Raw genomic sequence first — 20,969 nt, 5'->3', positions numbered from 1 at the left:
TAAGTAAAATTGGATGTCACTTAGAGGGATTAATCATACATTTTAGTGTTTCCTTTATGCTACATGGAGGTATTTCTGTTACATGTTATTTGTGTAAGACACATTTAAAGCTGAAATCTGAAGGAAAATCGTCCAATTTAGATTATGCAGTTCCGGATGCTGAGCTCCGGTATGATGAAATATCTTCAAGCTAAACATTAACGAAGTAAACTGCTGCCACTACAATTTGGAGATATGCAAAAATAATGAAATACTTTGATGAGGGAAACATCCTGTAGCAGGATAGCCATTCACATCGTTGCTATGAGTATGCAGAAGAGAGGCGAGATGCTTGCTCTTCAGAAATTAAAAAACAAGTTGATTTAACAATTTTATCTCAAAATAAATATATAAGAATCTCTTGTGAACAAACATATCCTCTAAGCCAGGCAAAGAGTCATAGCAAAAGGATCTAGACGAAGGGTTTTTAGTCAGGTAGAGAAAGGGCGCACAGCTAATAGTTAGTGCTTGGTATGTGTCCGTTCAAGTGAGATGTGAAGTGCAAAGAGGTGGAGGGGATAAGCCCTATAACCCCCCAATTTCAGTGATAGCCTAAGCCACCACTGTATGAACTACAAGACAAATCACCTATGCACACTCTTGTATATACAATAGTTTTGTCAAAGTGGACATAGAAAGCAAAGGACACAAAGCCTATCAAACAAATAATTTCAAATAACACAAAATGATAACAAATCTTGTCCTTGGAGTAGGTTGATTCAACAGTAGTGTCTTTAATGTTCGAAAGAAACCAGCCGACACGTGTTTCGTCACACAGGGGACAGTTCCCCACGACTTCTCAGGGCTAGAAATACAAAGAGTGTCGTTGCGGAAGTCGCTCTGTAGGTGATAATTCCGACCTGACAGTGCCCAGGACTTGTAGGTGGGCAATGGTGGTCGTTCGCACTCTTCCAGGATCCAAAGATGCTGGAGAAAGGGTATCGGACGGGTATAAAGGACACTCCAGATGGAGGGATAGATAGTCCGGGATGTGTAGTAAGAGCTTGCTGTTGTTCAAACAGCTGATTTAGAAAGATAACGATGAGGATAAGGAACTAATTTCTAGTTAAGAAAGTCTGTAAATGGCACCCGTCTGCCGTCTGCGCGGTGTCACGGATTGCAGACATACAGGACGGGTGCACCTTCGGAACAGTTGTGTTCTCTGGGGACCCTCCTGCCGGACACCAGTTCGGGTTAATGGATTTCATAAACTCGTGAATGTATTCCCGCAAGACTGGGATCAGTCTCCACACATAACTTTGATAGGGTACGGATCTGAACAGACCTACTCTAATCTTGGGGTCAATCGACCGACTTACGGGAGGACCGGGAGTGGCACTGATTGCGACAGTCCTGAAGAAGACCGAGGTGACCCATGGAGGCACATTTCAAGCGGTCGAAACAGGTTGACTCAAGCAGTGGTAGGAGGGAAGTCTTGAGATATCTTTCTATCTCATCAAGGCATTTCCCATCCTCTTTTTGACTTTTAATCCTGGTAGGGGTACCAAGGGACGTGTAATAAAGAGACTTTTTTGGTTGGCACCCTTAATCCGTTTTAATCACTTCCTTTGTACTGCACCATTAGTCACACTATCAGTTTCTGTCACTGGGTGTTTGCACGGCTCACACCACATTTATGTTATGTGTTGTATGTGTTGAACTTATCTGGTTGTAAGTCTTGTCAAGTGGATTTTATTGTTTTTTTCCCCCTCCCTTATGCTCCACCCTGAGTGTAGATACACCAGGGCGTATTGTAAGCAGGCCCGATGATGAAGCATGTCACATACTTCGGTATGTGAGTGAGGGCAGTTTTTCCAAATTGAGCAATTTGCCTTATGGGAATTTGGTTTTGGTCTTTTTTCCTAACTCTATACACCCCCCTTGTGTGTATATTTCAGGTCCTTGGGGGTCTGGGGTGGTAGAGTCTAAATATTTTGACCCTCTCCTCCTTTTTCGTGTTGAGTATCAACTGGCATAAGTCAGTTATTTTCCCTTTAACCCCTAGCACATTGCGATGGAACTATGAATTCCCCCTTGAGTGGTGCACAGACTCCGTTAAATACCTGGGCATTCATATTCACCTGGACATGGTTCACATTATCCGCCTAAATTATGGCCAAGCCATCAACGCCCTGGAGACACAGGTGGAGCGATGGTTACGATTACCGCTCTCGATGGCTGGCAGAGTGGCTCTCATCAAAATGATTGTGCTTCCTAAATTTTTATATCTGTTTAACAACATCCCCATTCCACTCCCTAACAGTTTCTTTGTTACATTGCGTTCACACCTTATAAAATTGTTCTGGGGAGGTAAACATCCCCGGGTACACTGGCAGATTTTGGTCCTTCCGTATGAGAGAGGGGGTGTCGGGGTGCCGGATTATGGTGGTTGTATTATTTAGTGGCCCAATGTAGCTACGTCTTAGCCTGGTTCCATCCCGACGCTAGGATCCCATATCTCCGCCCTGAGGCAGATCTGGTACTGCCGGACATGCTTTTAACGGTGCTGCCCAAGGGCATACCCAGAGACCCCAATGACATACAAATTTTACCACAAGATGGGCGTGTGCGTGGGAGAAACTGAAGCGGATCACCGGCACATCTACACTTTATTCCTTGGCACTGCTGCTTCCCAATGCCCTCTGGTTACCAATCACGGGAGAGAAACTGGTGCATCGCACCTTGGCAAAATCTTCCATCACCAAACTGGGGGACTTATGCCCCAGTGGGCATGCCTTTTCTATTACAGACAAAGACCGCTTCCATTATGCCTCCTTCATAGATCGCTTTGTTCTTGGGCGAGTCAGATCGGCACTTTGGTCATCTCTGCCTGGCTTTCCCCTAGAGCCAGATTTGTTCACCCCTTTGTCCACAATCATTGAAAGCCAAGATGGAATCCATCTTATATCCAAACTGTAAAAACCCTGTTCCGAAATAATCCCTTTACAGTACGACAAAATTCGCAAAGACTGGGAGGCTGATTTAGATCACCACATCACAGATGACCAATGGACTAAATGTTGCACTGTAACAATAGAAGTCTCTTTGAATAGCCGGCACAAGCTACTGCATTTTACATTTCTGCGTAGAATGTATTTTACCACGGCCAGATCCCATAGACTTGAACCTACCAGACCGCATAATTGACGTAAATGTAACACCCCTTACGCGGACTTCGCCCACCTTTAATGGACATGCCCCAAACTACTACCATTTTGGGAGGCAGTACACAAAACACTGGGAGATATGATTAAGCTGACCCTCATATCCACAATCGAGATTGCATTATTGGGCTATCTAGCGAACCTCTCTAAGCACACACGTAGATTCGCTGCTCTTAGTTTGCTACTCGCTAAAAGAGAAATTGCACTACATTGGGGCCAGAAATCAGTTCCCACAGTACAGAGAGAGCTTCTTAGCCTAGCCTTCTGCAACACCAACAGTGAACTTTACTCCACCACATTGACTCTATCATCCCGGGCCAAAGACATTTGGGGGCCTTTCAGGGCTTACACGCAGGCTAACTGCCCGACTGCCGACTCTCAAGTTGAACAGAGCATAGTTCCGACAGGGGTGGGTTGATGCCTCTTCGCATCATACTCACCTTTTTCACACCGCTAATGGTGGGGTCCCTCGAGCCCTCCTGAATGTATGTATTGTATAGCAGCCTTGACAACATGACTTCTGTGACCATATACCTTTGTATTCTTATGCCAATGTACTAATGACTGTGAGCACTCGAGTTTGTTTTTTATTTAATTCTTTTTTTTATTTATTTTTTCCACAGCAACTCAATGAGCCAGTACAGAAATAACAAAAACGATTTAGGTAGACATATAATTAGAGAAACTCCCCCAAATTCCAAGCCCGATTTTACGTTTCTTTACCCCCTTAACAAAATACAAACTATGCTCTAACACAAATAAATTATACATCTTAGCCTTCAATAGATCAAAAGAGGGAGGTTCGGGCTGTAGCCATTCGGCCGCAATACAAAGTCGGGCAACAGTCATTGCAATAAAAATAAGATATCTATGTTTGTATAAAGGAGTGCCCTTACCAACTTCTGGTCCAATACCCAAAAACATCATTATAGGTGTTATAGCAAATTGAACTCCTATTACTCTAGACAGAAACTGTTCCATGTGTTGAATATAATTTGACAAACACACACAGGAAAAAAAATATGAAACATATCTGCATCATCCCCCCGGCATCGAAAGCATTTTCCATCTTGCCCATTCCCCCATTTTAACATCCATGCAGGGGTATAATATAAATTGAAGCAGGTTTTAAAACATTGAGCTTTCAGGTTCGCGGACAACAAAGTCGCCCTGGATCTAATACTAGCATCCTTTAAGCTCAAATTCCCCGTGCCCAGGACCGCGGCCCATTTAACACTGTGTTTATCTAGATCATCCTTTCTACAGGATAACAATAGTTGATACAACACCCCAATTTTAACCTGTCGTTGGACAGCAGTGACTACTAAACTAGAATCCATCTAAGTTTTTTCCGAAAAGTAAAATCTCTTAATTGTAGAAACTTAAAAAATAGATTTTTGGGCAAATTATGCTGTCGTGATAATGCTTCATAAGACATCAGCATGCCATCATTGCAAAAAAAATCCCCCAGTTGAACAACAGCCTTTCCCCTCCAGCCAGCAGCAGTAGTATCCCAGAAGATCGTGGAAGAATATTTACATCATTTGTTGGAGTATACCGGGAAATGTTCTCAACTGAGCAAAGCTTTCGTATTCTTCTCCAGACATTAAAAGCTGATATAAGTACCTTAAACCTTGTGCGCTTGTAATAACTGCCGTCAATTTGTTTAAAAAAGCATTGACGTGCCACAGGACCCAACAGAATCTGGAAAATAGACGGGGCTTCCGCCCTATTACTAACATTTCTCCAGTTAATAAAATACGCATTTATTTTTAAAAAACAAGCATAAAAGTAAAAGGCAAAATCCGGAATAGCAAGCCCCCCCCGATCAATAGGTAGAGTCATGAATCTCATTGCTTGTCTTGGTTTACCCGGGGCCCAGAGAAACTTAGAGCAAATAGACTGCAGGTGCTGCAATTGTGCCACAGATATTTCCAGCGGAACTGCTCGAAATAGATACAACACCTTAGGTAAAACATTCATCTTAATAATGTTACTTCTACCAATCAAAGTATATTGCATTCTGGACCATCTATCCAGCGAGTCTTGAATATTACGTAATAGCGAGATCCAATTGACTGTGAGCACTCGAGTTTGCAATGCAGAATTGTAATAAAACGGTAAATAAAGTATTAAAAAAAATCGCAGGTGCTGCTAAACACTTGGATGAGGGTTTGTTATTATGGACATGGTGTTGTGTGGATAATGGAAGTGGGCTTTGGAGTACGTTCTGTCTCATGCCATTGTTTACCACTTCAGCAGCCACGCTGGCCCACCACAGAGGCAATGATGAGGCAGGACAACAGATTGCTACTTTACTGTGGTGAAAGGGTAAGTGAGACAGGATTTTAAAGTCTACCATGTTTTTGAGTACTTTTGTGTCCCAGTACATTTTATCTAGTTGGCTTCTCCAATGGTGGATGGTCTACAAAGCAAATCTCATACCTTGCCCTCTCCCCCTGTCTAAAGCAACACTGTACAATCTCTTCTTTACAGCATCCAAATCTTAATGCTCTATGGCTTTTGAAATAACATTTTCTAAAGGTTTATCAAAGGTAAATGAATGCTGTTTTTGCAAGGATTAATAAAGGCAACCAATCAATTCTTTACATAAATGAATATTTACAATGCACAATATGCAAGACAGTCCGCCTCTCATCTTTTCTTTAACTCCTCCAGACTATCCCATACTCCCGTCACATCCCTTTTCTGCACCTACGCACGGTAAACATATTTATCAAATCATAACCACTTTTCAAGTTGAGCATACAACTTTCTGACATTGATACACAGATTATATTTATTTTTACTTGATAGATCTGCAGAATGTGCATACCCACATCCCCATTTACAAGTGCCTAAGACCTCATCTGACAGTTCTACTGTTTACAATCCATTACAAAATAAAAGTAGAACCTTTTTGCCCTGCAGTCGCCTCATAATATTTTGCAGTTTTCTGTATATAGTGGCTGAACTTTTGACATAACAGGGACACCATAGTTGTCAGGCCAATGGGGAGTGGTAATCCTATTTCAGATTAAAACTATTGTTTGATGTTTGCAGAGCACTTCCCCTCCACCCTTCTTAGCATATGACATCACCAGAACACCTCTATAGCGTATCGGACCATATTACATGTTACCTTTTATGTATTTTTTATTTTACATATTTACTTGGGGTAATTAACTTGAAAAAGATGGATTTCAAACAGACAAATGTTTATTTGTAATAGTAAGTAGAATATTGCATTATACTGTTTAGTTGCCTGCAGTGAAATAAAAAGTAATGCTTGATTATGCTAAATAACGAATACTTGTACGAGTAAGGGATTGTTCAAGCTGTTCTCTCAAAGGGTCAGCTAACAATGACATTTATTGGATTTCGAATATTTACGTTTTTCAACTCTCCTCTTAACTTTTTTCCCACTGTATGTACACAGTTCGGCAAGGTGGACCGTATCTTGCAAACATTTTGGGGAGGGTTTAAGGTCGTAGTGAGATCTGAAAAAGCCTTTTCAATTTAGCATTTGGCTAAACCATAACTACATAATGGTGACTGCATTGTGTGCTATAGATTTGTGTGTGTGCGTGTATATATATGTAAACACAATTCGCTTTTCTAAAGTCCTGTGATTATCTTTCTACTTATCCAAGATTGGGGTCTGAGGTCTGTAGATTGATCTGAGAGGAGAGGGGTTATAATAATGTTTAGTGCAGTCAGCGTCTGAAGTCTTTTTGCCTAATGACTTTTTTGGAATCCTTCGCAGCCACCCATTTGGCCTGCCACTGGTGTAATGGTACATGGGATCATCCAAATGGTTACACTTATACATCATGCTCCTGGGAGAGAAATGGTAGGTGAGAGGGGAGGCTAGTAATTGAGTTGGAACCATGTCTTGGATGTTTCCCTTGTCCTCCTATGCTAGCAATGAAGAAATGGGCTCTAGTGTAGTTATTTAGCATGACACCTAACATTCATGTCTTCATTGTCTTTCTAATATTGTCTTGACCAAAAGTCACTCATTGCTATTCATACTTACTTATCTTGGGACACATTTTTCAAACAACATTTTTTCCAGTGACCTTACAGTACTTTTTACCTGAAACATAATATTTGGTATGATTGCTTGTTTGTTCAACAACATAGATATTTTCATATCACCTTCAGCAGTGCCCCAAACAATAGAAATTTGCATTGGATATGAAAAGCTTCTAAGATTTCTGTTGTGCCTTGAATTTCATGTTGGCTGTTTTAAACATTCCTGTCCCTAGTGACACCACATATAAGGGGACAATGGGATGCTATGTTTGTCCTGGGGATGTATGACGTTAGCACGCACACTGTTACAACGCGTACCATTACCACGCGGTTGTAACAACGCAAGTCGTTACAACGACTTGCGTTGGGGGGGCGCAAATTTAAAAAATATAATTTACTATTGCAACACCAGTCCCCGTGGATAGTAGGGAAGGTGTTGGGATAGTAAATTAAATGATTTTTTATCCTTGAGCGCCCCCCAGCGCAATTCGTTGTAACAACTTTCGTTGTTATAACCGCGTGGTAATGGTACTTCGTTGTAACGCGCGCGTTGTAAACGTTGTATACCTTGTCCTGGTAATATCCATGCCCTCTAGGATACTCTGACAACATGGCAATTTCCAGAAAGTCCTAGTCCTACCTTTAGCATCTACATAATAGACATGTTATCAAACATAAAATAGCAATATTTAAGAATATCCTAAAAAACATGTTTAGTCAATCCCTCTCAGTCACATTCTGGTTTCATTTTCGATGGCAGACCCATCAGACCATGGCACTTTTCAATATGTCAAGAATACCCAGCATTCTCTAAGGACTGTCGTAATGCCAGAGATCACAGATGCCCAAAACATGCCAGGATTTATTGTCCCAGGGCCCTCACGTTACTTGGGGAAGGCATTATACCATGTCTGACCACAAGTTGGCAAGAAATATTATTATTATGGGAGAGACAGCATATTACCATGGGTGGGCAATGTGAATCCTCTAATGGAAGTAACATGTTGCCAAGAATCATCAACACTGGTGCCTTTGATAGATTGATTTTTTCCCCCATGCTCTAAAGGCTAGCGGTAGAAACAATTTGTTAACCATTTGCTGTTCAGGCTGCATGTTTCTTTCATCTACCTAAAAAGAACCCCAAAAAAGGCAAATGTAAATAAGCAGAATTAATGTGCAAAAAATAAAAACACATATTCATACACAAGCATACACACTCACACACATGCATACATTAAAGTACAATGAAATCCACATGGAAAACAAGTGGAAATCATTTTGTTTAACTAAAAAGCCATATGTACTGTCCAGTCGTGGGCGTCTTTCTCCAACAATGTAGCATCTCCCTACTGACATAGAAAGTACAACGGTCCTCTGAAGGTTCTTGCTTTGTTGAACACCACATTTAAATTGCTCACCTATTCTGTAGATTAGTGTCTTGTAAACAGCTGACAAAAATTGGTCCACTAAACCATAAAGAAAAAAGCAAAACCCTTCATTCCCTCCAGCATGCCTTGCATCTCTCTGAATGATACGTGGCATGTACCAAAATACTTGAATCTACCTCGTGGATTGGTTGATCTCATGGGTCAAAAGAAAAATTCAGCCAGGAGAAATACCAGATTACTTTCTCCATATAGACATATTGGTCTATTTGATCTGACTTTAATGGCTTCTCCATCTAATGCATACTGAATGCTCCATTAAGAATCCTTAAGAATAACAGTAATTGTACTGGGGTTCTGATACATGCCAGTGTGCACGGGAAAGAGGGTGCCTCTGAATGTTGCAGAACTAAAGATATGACTGTAAAGTGATCACCTTGTGCCTTCTGCATGTTTTGCAACTTGTAGCTTTAGTAACATCTCACTTGAAGGTACTGCTATGAAGTGCAAATGTTAACATTGGTGTGTTATATCTAGATGGTATGGGATTCTCTTCTAATATTAAGATCTATTCAAAGTGAGTGGATCTATAAAGAGTACTGATGCCAATAGCATTCCAGGTAAATGCTATTTCGTCTGCTATTCCACATGATGTCAAAGACTACTTTGATGATTATGTAGCCATTCCTTACTTAAGATGAGTGATTTGGGAAGTGTGGTCTAGTGATAAGAGAGGGATCATTTGTGGTGGGCAGAGATAATGGTTAATGAAGGTGGGCCTTTTACTGGGTTGTGCCTAGCTCTATTTTCGTGTATTTACAGCTATCAGTCTGGCCATTTCAAGACAGAATTACACCGGGGAGCAGCTCTGTGATGTTCAGTGTCGTGCTGTACAATGCTGAGGGAGACTCGGTAAGTAAAATTGGATGTCACTTAGAGGGATTAATCATACATTTTAGTGTTTCCTTTATGCTACATGGAGGTATTTCTGTTACATGTTATTTGTGTAAGACACATTTAAAGCTGAAATCTGAAGGAAAATCGTCCAATTTAGATTATGCAGTTCCGGATGCTGAGCTCCGGTATGATGAAATATCTTCAAGCTAAACATTAACAAAGTAAACTGCTGCCACTACAATTTGGAGATATGCAAAAATAATGAAATACTTTGATGAGCGAAACATCCTGTAGCAGGATAGCCATTCACATCTTTGCTATGATTATGCAGAAGAGAGGCGAGATGCTTGCTCTTCAGAAATTAAAAAACAAGTTGATTTAACAATTTTATCTCAAAATAAATATATAAGAATCTCTTGTGAAAAAACATATCCTCTAAGCCGGGCAAAGAGACATAGCAAAAGGATCTAGACGAAGGGTTTTTAGTCAGGTAGAGAAAGGGAGCACAGCTAATAGTTAGCACTTGGTATGTGTCCGTTCAAGTGAGATGTGAAGTGCAAAGAGGTGGAGGGGATAAGCCCTATAACCCCCCAATTTCAGTGATAGCCTAAGCCACCACTGTACGAACTACAAGACAAATCACCTATGCACACTCTTGTATATACAATAGTTTTGTCAAAGTGGACATAGAAAGCAAAGGACACAAAGCCTATCAAACAAATAATTTCAAATAACACAAAATGATAACAAATCTTGTCCTTGGAGTAGGTTGATTCACAGTAGTGTCTTTAATGCTTGAAAGAAACCAGCCGACACGTGTTTCGTCACACAGGGGACAGTTCCCCGCGACTCCTCAGGGCTAGAAATACAAAGAGTGTCATTGCGGAAGTCGCTCTGTAGGTGATAATTCCGACCCGACAGTGCCCAAGACTTGTAGGTGGGCAATGGTGGTCGTTCTCACTCTTCCAGGATCCAAAGATGCTGGAGAAAGGGTATTGGACGGGTATAAAGGACACTCCAGATGGAGGGATAGATAGTCCGGGTTGTATAGTAAGAGCTCGCTGTTGTTCAAACAGCTGATTTAGAAAGATAATGATGAGGATAAGGAACTAATTTCTAGTTAAGAAAGTCTGTAAATGGCACCCGTCTGCCGTCTGCGCGGTGTCACGGATTGCAGACATACAGGACGGGTGCACCTTCGGAACAGTTGTGTTCTCTGGGGACCCTCCTGCCGGACACCCGTTCGGGTTTATGGATTTCATAAACTCGTGAATGTATTCCCGCAAGACTGGGATCAGTCTCCACACATAACTTTCATAGGGTACGGATCTGAACAGACCTACTCTAATCTTGGGGTCCATCGACCGAATTACGGAAGGACCGGGAGTGGCACTGATTGCGACAGTCCTGAAGAAGACCGAGGTGACCCATAGAGGCACATTTCAAGCGGTCGAAACATGTTGACTCAAGCAGCGGTAGGAGGGAAGTCTTGAGATACCTTACTATCTCATCAAGGCATTTCCCATCCTCTTTTTGACTTTTAATCCTGGTAGGGGTACCAAGGGACGTGTAATAAAGAGACGTTTTTGGTTGGCACCCGTAATCAGTTTTTATCACTTCCTTTGTACTGCACCATTAGTCGCACTATCAGTTTCTGTCACTGGGTGTTTGCACGGCTCACACCACATTTATGTTATGTGTTGTATGTGTTGAACTTATCTGATTGTACGTCTTGTCAAGTGGATATTATTGTTTTTTTCCCCCTCCCTTATGCTCCGCCTTGAGTGTGGATACACCAGGGCGTATTGTAAGCAGGCCCGATGATGAAGCATGTCACATACTTCGGTATGTGAGTGAGGGCAGTTTTTCCAAATTGAGAAATTTGCCTTATGGGAATTTGGTTTTGGTCTTTTTTCCTAACTCTATACACCCCCCTTGTGTGTACATTTGAGGTCCTTGGGGGTCTGGGGTGGTAGAGTCTAAATATTTTGACCCTCTCCTCCTTTTTCGTGTTGAGTATCAACTAGCATAAGTCAGTTATTTTCCCTTTAACCCCTAGCACATTGCGATGGAACTATGAATTCCCCCTTGAGTGGTGCACAGACTCCGTTAAATACCTGGGCATTCATATTCACCTGGACATGGTTCACATTATCCGCCTAAATTATGTCCAAGCCATCAACGCCCTGGAGACACAGGTGGAGCGATGGTTACGATTACCGCTCTCGATGGCTGGCATAGTGGCTCTCATCAAAATGATTGTGCTTCCTAAATTTTTATATCTGTTTAACAACATCCCCATTCCACTCCCTAACAGTTTCTTTGTTACATTGCGTTCACATCTTATAAAATTGTTCTGGGGAGGTAAACATCCCCAGGCACACTGGCAGATCTTGGTCCTTCCGTATGAGAGAGGGGGTGTCGGGGTGCCGGATTATGGTTGTTTTTTAATTTGTGGCCCAATGTAGTTACGCCTTAGCCTGGTTCCATCCCGACGCTAGGATCCCGTATCTCCGCCCTGAGGCAGATCTGGTACTGCCGGACATGCTTTTAACGGTGCTGCCCAAGGGGATACCCAGAGACCCCAATGACATACAAATGGTTTTCACCACAAGATGGGCGTGTGGGTGGGAGAAACTGAAGCGGATCACTGGCACATCTACAATTTATTCCTTGGCACTGCTGCTTCCCAATGCCCTCTGGTTACCAATCACGGGAGAGAAACTGGTGCAGCGCACCTTGGGAAAATCTTCCATCACCAAACTGGGGGACCTATGCCCCAGTGGGCATGCCTTTTCTTTCTGATAGATACATCTGCCGTGTGGATTCCTCACCTTGTGAATATCCCCCTTGCGTCAGCAACGTTCAGAAATTTTCTTCGTAGTACGCCGACGTGGGTGACGTCACAGCAGCACGGCATCGCGCGCGACTCCGTCTGACGTCACCGACCCCATATCAGGCCCACGCCGGCGTGATGACGTCAGTTCCCTTTTTTCCGCGTCTTCGACGCTAACGGTTTTCGGGATCTTCTGCGATACTTAGTATCTAGCTGTTATTTAATTGTCACTGTTTCTCTTTTACGACTTAATTCTTTACCGAAGATGTCGTCGAGGAAAACAGGCTTTAAGCAATGTAGGTCTTGTGCCCGCATGATGTCTATCACTGACCCACATAAGGATTGTTTGTGGTGTCTTGGTTCGGATCACGACGTTAAAAACTGCAGTTCCTGTTTTAAAATGAACCCAAAGGCGCTTCGGGAGCGTGAAGCTAAACTACTTTTAGCGAAGGTAAAACAGGATACTGGAAGATATTCGAGATCGACGTCGAGGCGATCGAAGTCGAAGCAAAGGTCACGATCGAAGTCGAGATCGGCGTCGAGATCCAGAGCGGGTTCGAGATCTGGAGAGGAGTCGAGATCTAAAGCGAAGTCAAGATCCAGAGAAAGATCTAGGTCTAGATCTAAGTCGGCTTCAGGTCACGCTTCGAGCTCCTCGAGGAGAAAGCATAAGAGGAGGAAGCACAGTTCAAGGCATCATTCGGGGAAGGAATCCTCTGACTCGAAGAAAAAGTCTCACAAACACCGTAAGGACTTTGTCTCTCCTTCGCCTGCCTTGTCAATCGAAGGTTCTCCGGCTCCGGAACCGGAACCGGATCCGGTATCCTCGCATCCTTCGGAACATGAAGAGGAAGAAGAGGTGATTCCTCAGGCTCCGACTCCAATGGAGATTCCTGTAGACCCAGAAGGTCAGAGTGAGAATGTGTCGGAACGACCTCCGTTGGAACATCCGGTAGGTCCGTACCCTCCCTTTCCTGGTCCTGGTCAGGATCCATCGCATTTTCTCAATGCGATGTTTGGAGTGTATTCCAGGGCGATGTACCCCACTGGAGTGCCTGTTGGTCCCATGGGTCCATTATCGTACAATTTGGGCATTCCCCAGTCGTACGCCCCGGCTCCATTTATGCCGGCGCCTCTTCCACCTTGGCTCGGTACGGCTCCACCGAGGTCTTTGACTCCGCATGCGGCTTCGCCGACACCGGATCGACCTCGTAGTCGTGATCTAGGTACCACACCTGCCCATGAATCTCGTCCTGCAGCTCCGGCTCCTCGATCGACGTCGGAACCGGCTCCGTCGGAGTCGTTACCGAATCCGTCGACTTCGATTCGATTGGAGTGGTCGAGACGAAGAGCTCAGCGTCTTCTCGAACAAAGGGATGATGAAAGTTCAGATGTGGAGGAAGGCGAGCTTCCTGATCATGATGATGACTTTGATGATCTTCGGGATGCTAGTGGTCTGGAACTCTCTCCTGAGTGGGGTCTCCCTTCGACTTCTGATGCTCCGTCTAGGGATGTGGCACCCTACCACGTGGTTATTAGGAAGGCTGCTGATCTTCTTAACTTGAAGCTGCCCACAGTTGAGTACAAGCCCAACATACTCACTGAAGTCTTGCACTCTCCCTCTTCAATTGTTGAACCTACACTGCCATTTACTGATGCCTTGACGGATCCAATAAAAGAGATTTGGAAGAGGCCATTATCTGCTCCTGCAGTTTCGAGAGCTGTTGCAAGACGCTATAGGGTGGCTCCTGATGACCCTGCATTCCTTTCTTCACATCCATCTCCAGAAAGTCTTGTGGTACAGGCTTGCTCTAATAGGGCTGCAGGCTCTTTCCCTCAAGTGCCAGCAGACAAAGAATCAAAGAAATTAGATCAGTCTGCGAAGAAAACTTTCTCTTCTGGAAGCATGGCTCTTAAGTCAACAAATGCTACTTGCCTTTTAGGAAGGTATGTGCATGCACTAATGGACTCAGTGAAGCAATTGTCACCTAAACTTCCTGAGGAGGATAGGAAGAACTTTAATGAGGTGATCTCTGACACTCAAGCTGCTGCGCGCATGGTCATTCAGAGCGGCATGGACACTGTGGATTCTGTTGCCAGAATTATGGGTTCCTCTATTGCAACCAGGAGGGCCGCATGGTTAAAGTCATCGGATTTCTCTGCGGATGTGCAGTCTACATTGCTGGACTTACCTTTTGAAGGAACTGGCCTTTTTGGTAAAAAGGCTGATGTAGCCTTGGAAAGGTTTAAGGACAGCCGTGCCACCGCAAGATCTTTGGGTCTCCAGATGAGAGGGTCGACGACTAGAAAATTCAGAGGATTTGGTAGATCTTCTTTTCGTCCCTTCAAGCAAGGCCAACAGCAACAGCAGCAGCAGCAGAACCCTCTATATAAGTCCTATAGAGGTAGACAGAAGGGTCGTGGACGTGGACGTCAAGTCTCCTCTTCCTCCACTTCCTCCAATAATGCCCAACCCCCACCTACATCAGCAAAGCAGCCCTAGATCCACTATTCTGGATCATGTAGGGCCAGTAGGGGGTCGGCTTACTCATTTTCTACGAGATTGGGAATCGGTTACATCAGATCTTTGGGTTCTCAATCTCGTAGAGAATGGGTATGCATTTCCTTTTCAGGAATTCCCTCCCAATTACCCTCCTTGCCAAGGTTATTGTTCGGAGGACCACCTGCTTCTCCTGCAGGAGGAAGTCCTGGCACTGTTTCGAAAGGGTGCAATAGAGGTGGTTCCAGAGCAGGAGAGGGGTCAAGGGTGCTACTCCCGGTATTTCTTGATTCCCAAGAAGGATGGCAGGCTTCGGCCGATCCTGGATCTCAGGATTTTGAACCTCTATCTCAAACAGGAGAAGTTCAAGATGCTCACCCTTGCTCAGGTTCTTCTGGCGCTGATGGAAGAAGACTGGATGGTGTCGATCGACTTGCAGGATGCGTATTTTCACATCCCAATCCTGAAGTCGCACAGGAAGTATCTCCGTTTTACGGTGGGATCGCAGCACTACCAGTTTGCGGTCCTTCCGTTTGGACTTACTACTGCGCCTCAAGTTTTCACCAAGGTGATGGCAGTGGTGGCTGCGCATCTCAGAAGGTCGGGGATTCCTGTATTCCCCTATCTGGACGATTGGCTGTTAAAAGCAGAATCGCCGGAGAAGGTGCTCCATCATCTGCAAGAGACAACTCAGTTGTTGCACAGGTTGGGTTTTTCGATAAATGTACCCAAGTCTCACCTGGTGCCCTCACAGCGCAACCTGTTCATAGGTGCGGTACTGGACACTACTGTGTGTCGTGCATTCCCTCCTTCTCAAAGGATTCGCGACATACAGGAGATGATTCCTTTATTTTTCAATGGAGCGGTTGTTCCAGTCCTGAAGGTCCTTCGTCTGCTCGGTCTGATGGCTTCTTGCATTCTGTTGGTCAGTCATGCACGCTGGCACATGAGGGCACTCCAGTGGTGCCTCCGCAGGCAGTGGTATCAACACAACGGAGATCTCAGGGAGTCGGTGAAGATCTCCAGAGAAGCTGCAGCGGATCTGTCTTGGTGGGGCGTGGAAGGCAATCTGTCGCAAGGAAAGCCTTTTCAACTGCCTCCATCAATGACCACACAGATAACGGATGCATCTACTCTCGGGTGGGGTGCTCATCTGGGAGACCTGGAGGTCAAGGGTTTTTGGTCTCCGGAAGAAAGGTTGTTTCACATCAACCTTCTGGAATTGAGGGCAATACGTTTGGCGCTCAAGGCCATCCTCCCTTCCCTTCGCGGTCGTTCGGTTCAAGTCCTGACGGACAACACGACTGCGATGTGGTACATCAACAAGCAGGGAGGAGTAGGGTCGCAGTGTCTCTGCAGAGAGGCTCTGCGTCTCTGGTCCTGGGTTCAGGACCATCAGATTTGTCTGGTGGCAAATCATCTGGCCGGGGTTCTGAACGTTCGTGCAGACAGTCTCAGTCGGCAGCTCTCTGCCGACCACGAGTGGAGGCTTCACCCGGAGGTCGTTCACGACATCTTTCGGATGTGGGGGACTCCTCGGGTTGATCTATTCGCCACTCGCGAGAATGCGCACTGCCTGTCATTCTGCAGTCTCCAGTATCCGATGCAAGGAGCATTGGGGGACGCGTTTCAGTTGAGTTGGGGAAATCAACTCCTTTACGCGTTTCCTCCCATACCTTTGATTCCTCGGGTTCTGAGGAAGATTCGTCAAGACCGGGCCCAAGTCATATTGGTCGCTCCGGATTGGCCAAGAAGGGTGTGGTATTCGGACCTACTCCACCTCTCCTCTCACCCGCCGCTCCGTCTCCCTCACAGGGCAGACCTCCTCTCTCAGATGGAGGGGCAGGTTCTACACCCCCACCTCCAGACATTACACCTTCATGCCTGGAGATTGAACGGGGCAACTTGAGTTCTTTTTCTCTCCCTCACGAGGTGGTGGATGTCATTCTCTCTGCCAGGCGTGACACCACTAAGTCCATTTATTCTTATAGGTGGTCAAAATTTGTTTCTTGGTGCAGGGAGAGAGATGTTGACCCTTTGAAGGCTCATTTATCTAATATTTTACAATTTGCTCTTTACCTGGCACAGCAAGGTTTGGCTGTGGCCACGGTTAAGGGGTATCTTTCAGCCTTATCGGCGTTTCTATGTTTGCCGGATCAGCCATCTCTCTTTAAATCTCCGGTGGTTTTAAGATTCTTGAGGGGTCTCATAAATATGTTCCCTCCTACTCCTTTTGTTGTTCCTCATTGGGATTTGAATCTTGTGCTGACCTTCTTAATGGGTTCCCCCTTTGAACCCTTGCACAAGTGTCCATTGAGGCTTCTCTCTTTTAAAACTATCTTCCTCGTTGCAATCACCTCGGCAAGGAGGGTAAGTGAGCTTCAAGCTCTAAGTTCCAAACCCCCATTCCTGACCATTCATGCTGAAAGGATGGTTCTTAGGACCAGGGCTGCTTTTCTGCCTAAGGTGGTGACTCCTTTCCATCTTGGGCAGTCCATTACCCTTCCTACCTTCTATCCTCCCCCTCACCCGTCTAAGGAGGAAGAGAGACTGCATCGCCTGGACCCTAAGAGGGCGGTGTCTTTCTATCTGGACAGGACTAAGGACTTCCGGATGGACGACCAGCTGTTTGTTGGCTTTGCTGGCTGCAAGAAGGGCAGAGCGGTGCACAAGCGCACTCTTTCCAGGTGGATAATCCTGTGCATAAAGATCTGCTACTCCCTTGCGGGTAAGGACCCTCCTGAGGGTATTAGAGCACATTCAACTAGAGCAAAGTCTGCAACATCTGCTTTGTCTAGGGGTGTACCTGTTGAGGATATTTGCAGGGCCGCGACTTGGGCCTCCCTCCACACTTTCGCGAAGCATTACTGCTTGGATACCGAGGTGAGGAGGGATGGCCACTTCGCGCGCTCTGTCCTCCAAGATTTCCTGGTGTAGCAGAGTGGACACCCTCCTCCGGGAGTGGGGACTGCTGTGGGAATCTATTCACAAGGTGAGGAATCCACACGGCAGATGTATCTATCAGAAGAACAAGTTACTTACCTTCGGTAACGCTTTTTCTGGTAGATACTATATCTGCCTGTGGATTCCTCACTGACCCACCCGCCTCCCCGTTGTCCACTCTGCTATACCTGGTCTTTCTGTATATATGGTTTATACTATTGTATTGATTTTGTTCTATATGTACTGTGTACATTGTATATTTGCATATTTGCTATCGTTGGTCCGTCTGTGTGCCTCGAAGGCACGGAAAAAAGGGCGGAACTGACGTCATCACGCCGGCGTGGGCCTGATATGGGGTCGGTGACGTCAGACGGAGTCGCGCGCGATGCCGTGCTCCTGTGACGTCGCCCACGTCGGCGTACTACGAAGAAAATTTCCGAACGTTGCTGACGCAAGGGGGATATTCACAAGGTGAGGAATCCACAGGCAGATATAGTGTCTACCAGAAAAAGCGTTACCGAAGGTAAGTAACTTGTTCTTATTACAGACAAAGACCGCTTCTATTATGCCTCCTTCATAGATCGCTTTGTTCTTGGGCGAGTCAGATCGGCACTTTGGTCCTCTCTGCCTGGCTTTCCCCTAGAGCCAGATTCGTTCACCCCTTTGTCTACAATCATTGAAAGCCAAGATGGAATCCATCTTATATCCAAACTGTACAAACCCTGTTCCGAGATAATCCCTGTACAGTACGACGAAATTCACAAAGACTGGGAGGCTGATTTAGGTCACCACATCACAGATGACCAATGGACCAAATGTTGCACTGTTACAATAGAAGTCTCTTTGAATAGCCGGCACAAGCTACTGCATTTTACAATTCTGCGTACCACGGCCAGATCCCATAGACTTGAACCTACCAGACCGCATAATTTACATAAATGTAACACCCCTTACGCGGACTTCGCCCACCTTTAATGGACATCCCACAAACTACTACCATTTTGGGAGGCAGTACACAAAACACTGGGAGATATGATTGAGCTGACCCTCATATCCACAACCGAGATTGCATTATTGGGCTACCTAGCGAACCTCTCTAAGCACACACGTAGATTCGCTGCTCTTAGTTTGCTACTCACTAAAAGAGAAATTGCACTACATTGGGGCAAAAAATCAGTTCCCACAGTACAGAGAGAGCTTCTTAGCCTAGCCTTCTGGAACACCAACAGTGAACTTTACTCCACCACATTGACTCGATCATCCCGGGCCAAAGACATTTGGGGGCCTTTTGGCTTACACGCAGGCTAACTGCCCGACTGCAGACTCTCAAGTTGAACAGAGCATAGTTCCATCAGGGGTGGGTTGATGCCTCATTGCATCATACTCACCTTTTTCACACCGCTAATAATGGGGTCCCTCGAGCCCTCCTGAATGTATGTATTGTATAGCAGCCTTGACAACATGACTTCTGTGACCATATACCTTTGTATTCTTATGCCAATGTACTAATGACTGTGAGCACTCGAGTTTGTTTTTTATTTATTTATTTTTTTTTTTTTTTCCCACAGCAACTCAATGAGCCAGTACAGAAATAACATAAACGATTCAGGTAGACATATAATCAGAGAAACTCCCCCAAATTCCAAGCCCGATTTTACGTTTCTTAACCCCCTTAACAAAATACAAACTATGCTCTAACACAAATAAATTATACATCTTAGCCTTCAATAGATCAAAAGAGGGAGGTTCGGGCTGTAGCCATTCGGCCGCAATACAAAGTCGGGCAACAGTCATTGCAATAAAAATAAGATATCTATGTTTGTATAAAGGAGTGCCCTTACCAACTTCTGGTCCAATACCCAAAAGCATCATTATAGGTGTTATAGCAAATTGAACTCCTATTACTCTAGACAGAAACTGTTCCATGTGTTGAATATAATTTGACAAACACACACAGGAAAAAAAATATGTAACATATCTGCATCATCCACCCGGCATCGAAAGCATTTTCCATCTTGCCCATTCCCCCATTTTAACATCCATGCAGGGGTATAATATAAATTGAAACAGGTTTTAAAACATTGAGCTTTCAGGTTCGCGGACAACAAAGTCGCCCTGGATCTAATACTAGCATTCTTTAAGCTTAAATTCCCCGTGCCCAGGACCGCAGCCCATTTAACACTGTGTTTATCTAGATCATCCTTTCTACAGGATAACAATAGTTGATACAACACCCCAATTTTAACCTGTCGTTGGACAGCAGTGACTACTAAACTAGAATCCAATCTAAGTTTTTTCCGAAAAATAAAATCTCTTAATTGTAGAAACTTAAAAAATAGATTTTTAAACAAATTATGCTGTCGTGATAATGCTTCATAAGACATCAGCATGCCATCATTGCAAAAAAAATTCCCCAGTTGAACAACAGCCTTTCCCCTCCAGCCAGCAGCAGTAGTATCCCAGAAGATCGTGGAAGAATATTTACATCATTTGTTGGAGTATACCGGGAAATGTTCTCAACTGAGCAAAGCTTTCGTATTCTTCTCCAGACATTAAAACCTGATATAAGTACCTTAAACCTTGTGCGCTTGTAATAACTGCCGTCAATTTGTTTAAAAAAGCATTGACGTGCCACAGGACCCAACAGAATCTGGAAAATAGACGGGGCTTCCGCCCTATTACTAACATTTCTCCAGTTAATAAAATACGCATTTATTTAAAAAAAAACAAGCATAAAAGTAAAAGGCAAAATCCGGAATAGCAAGCCCCCCCCGATCAATAGGTAAAGTCATGAATCTCATTGCTCGTCTTGGTTTACCCGGGGCCCAGAGAAACTTAGAGCAAATAGACTGCAGGTGCTGCAATTGTGCCACAGATATTTCCAGCGGAACTGCTCGAAATAGATACAACACCTTAGGTAAAACATTCATCTTAATAATGTTACTTCTACCAATCAAAGTATATTGCATTCTGGACCATCTATCCAGCGAGTCTTGAATATTACGTAATAGCGAGATCCAATTGACTGTGAGCACTCGAGTTTGCAATGCAGAATTGTAATAAAACGGTAAATAAAGTATTAAAAAAAAATCGCAGGCGCTGCTAAACACTTGGATGAGGGTTTGTTATTATGGACATGGTGTTGTGTGGATAATGGAAGTGGGCTT

At 44.4% G+C, this 20,969-nt stretch overlaps 1 protein-coding gene across 1 annotated transcript in view; it reads left to right on the top strand.

Moving 5' to 3' along the window:
- LOC144763423 (uncharacterized) overlaps positions 1-20,969 on the top strand; it is a 248,452-nt gene that overhangs the window by 197,448 nt on the left and 30,035 nt on the right. Inside the window, exons 16-17 of the mRNA XM_078649006.1 lie at positions 5,463-5,534; positions 9,449-9,538. Of these exons, the coding sequence (XP_078505132.1) occupies positions 5,463-5,534; positions 9,449-9,538 (162 nt within the window). The remainder of the gene's footprint in view (positions 1-5,462; positions 5,535-9,448; positions 9,539-20,969) is intronic.

Source organism: Lissotriton helveticus, chromosome 6 (assembly GCF_964261635.1).
Source record: "Lissotriton helveticus chromosome 6, aLisHel1.1, whole genome shotgun sequence".
In the NCBI taxonomy this organism is placed as follows: Eukaryota; Metazoa; Chordata; class Amphibia; order Caudata; family Salamandridae; genus Lissotriton; species Lissotriton helveticus.
Note: the sequence above shows the minus strand (reverse complement) of the source record. Positions and strands in the feature narration are given on the sequence as shown.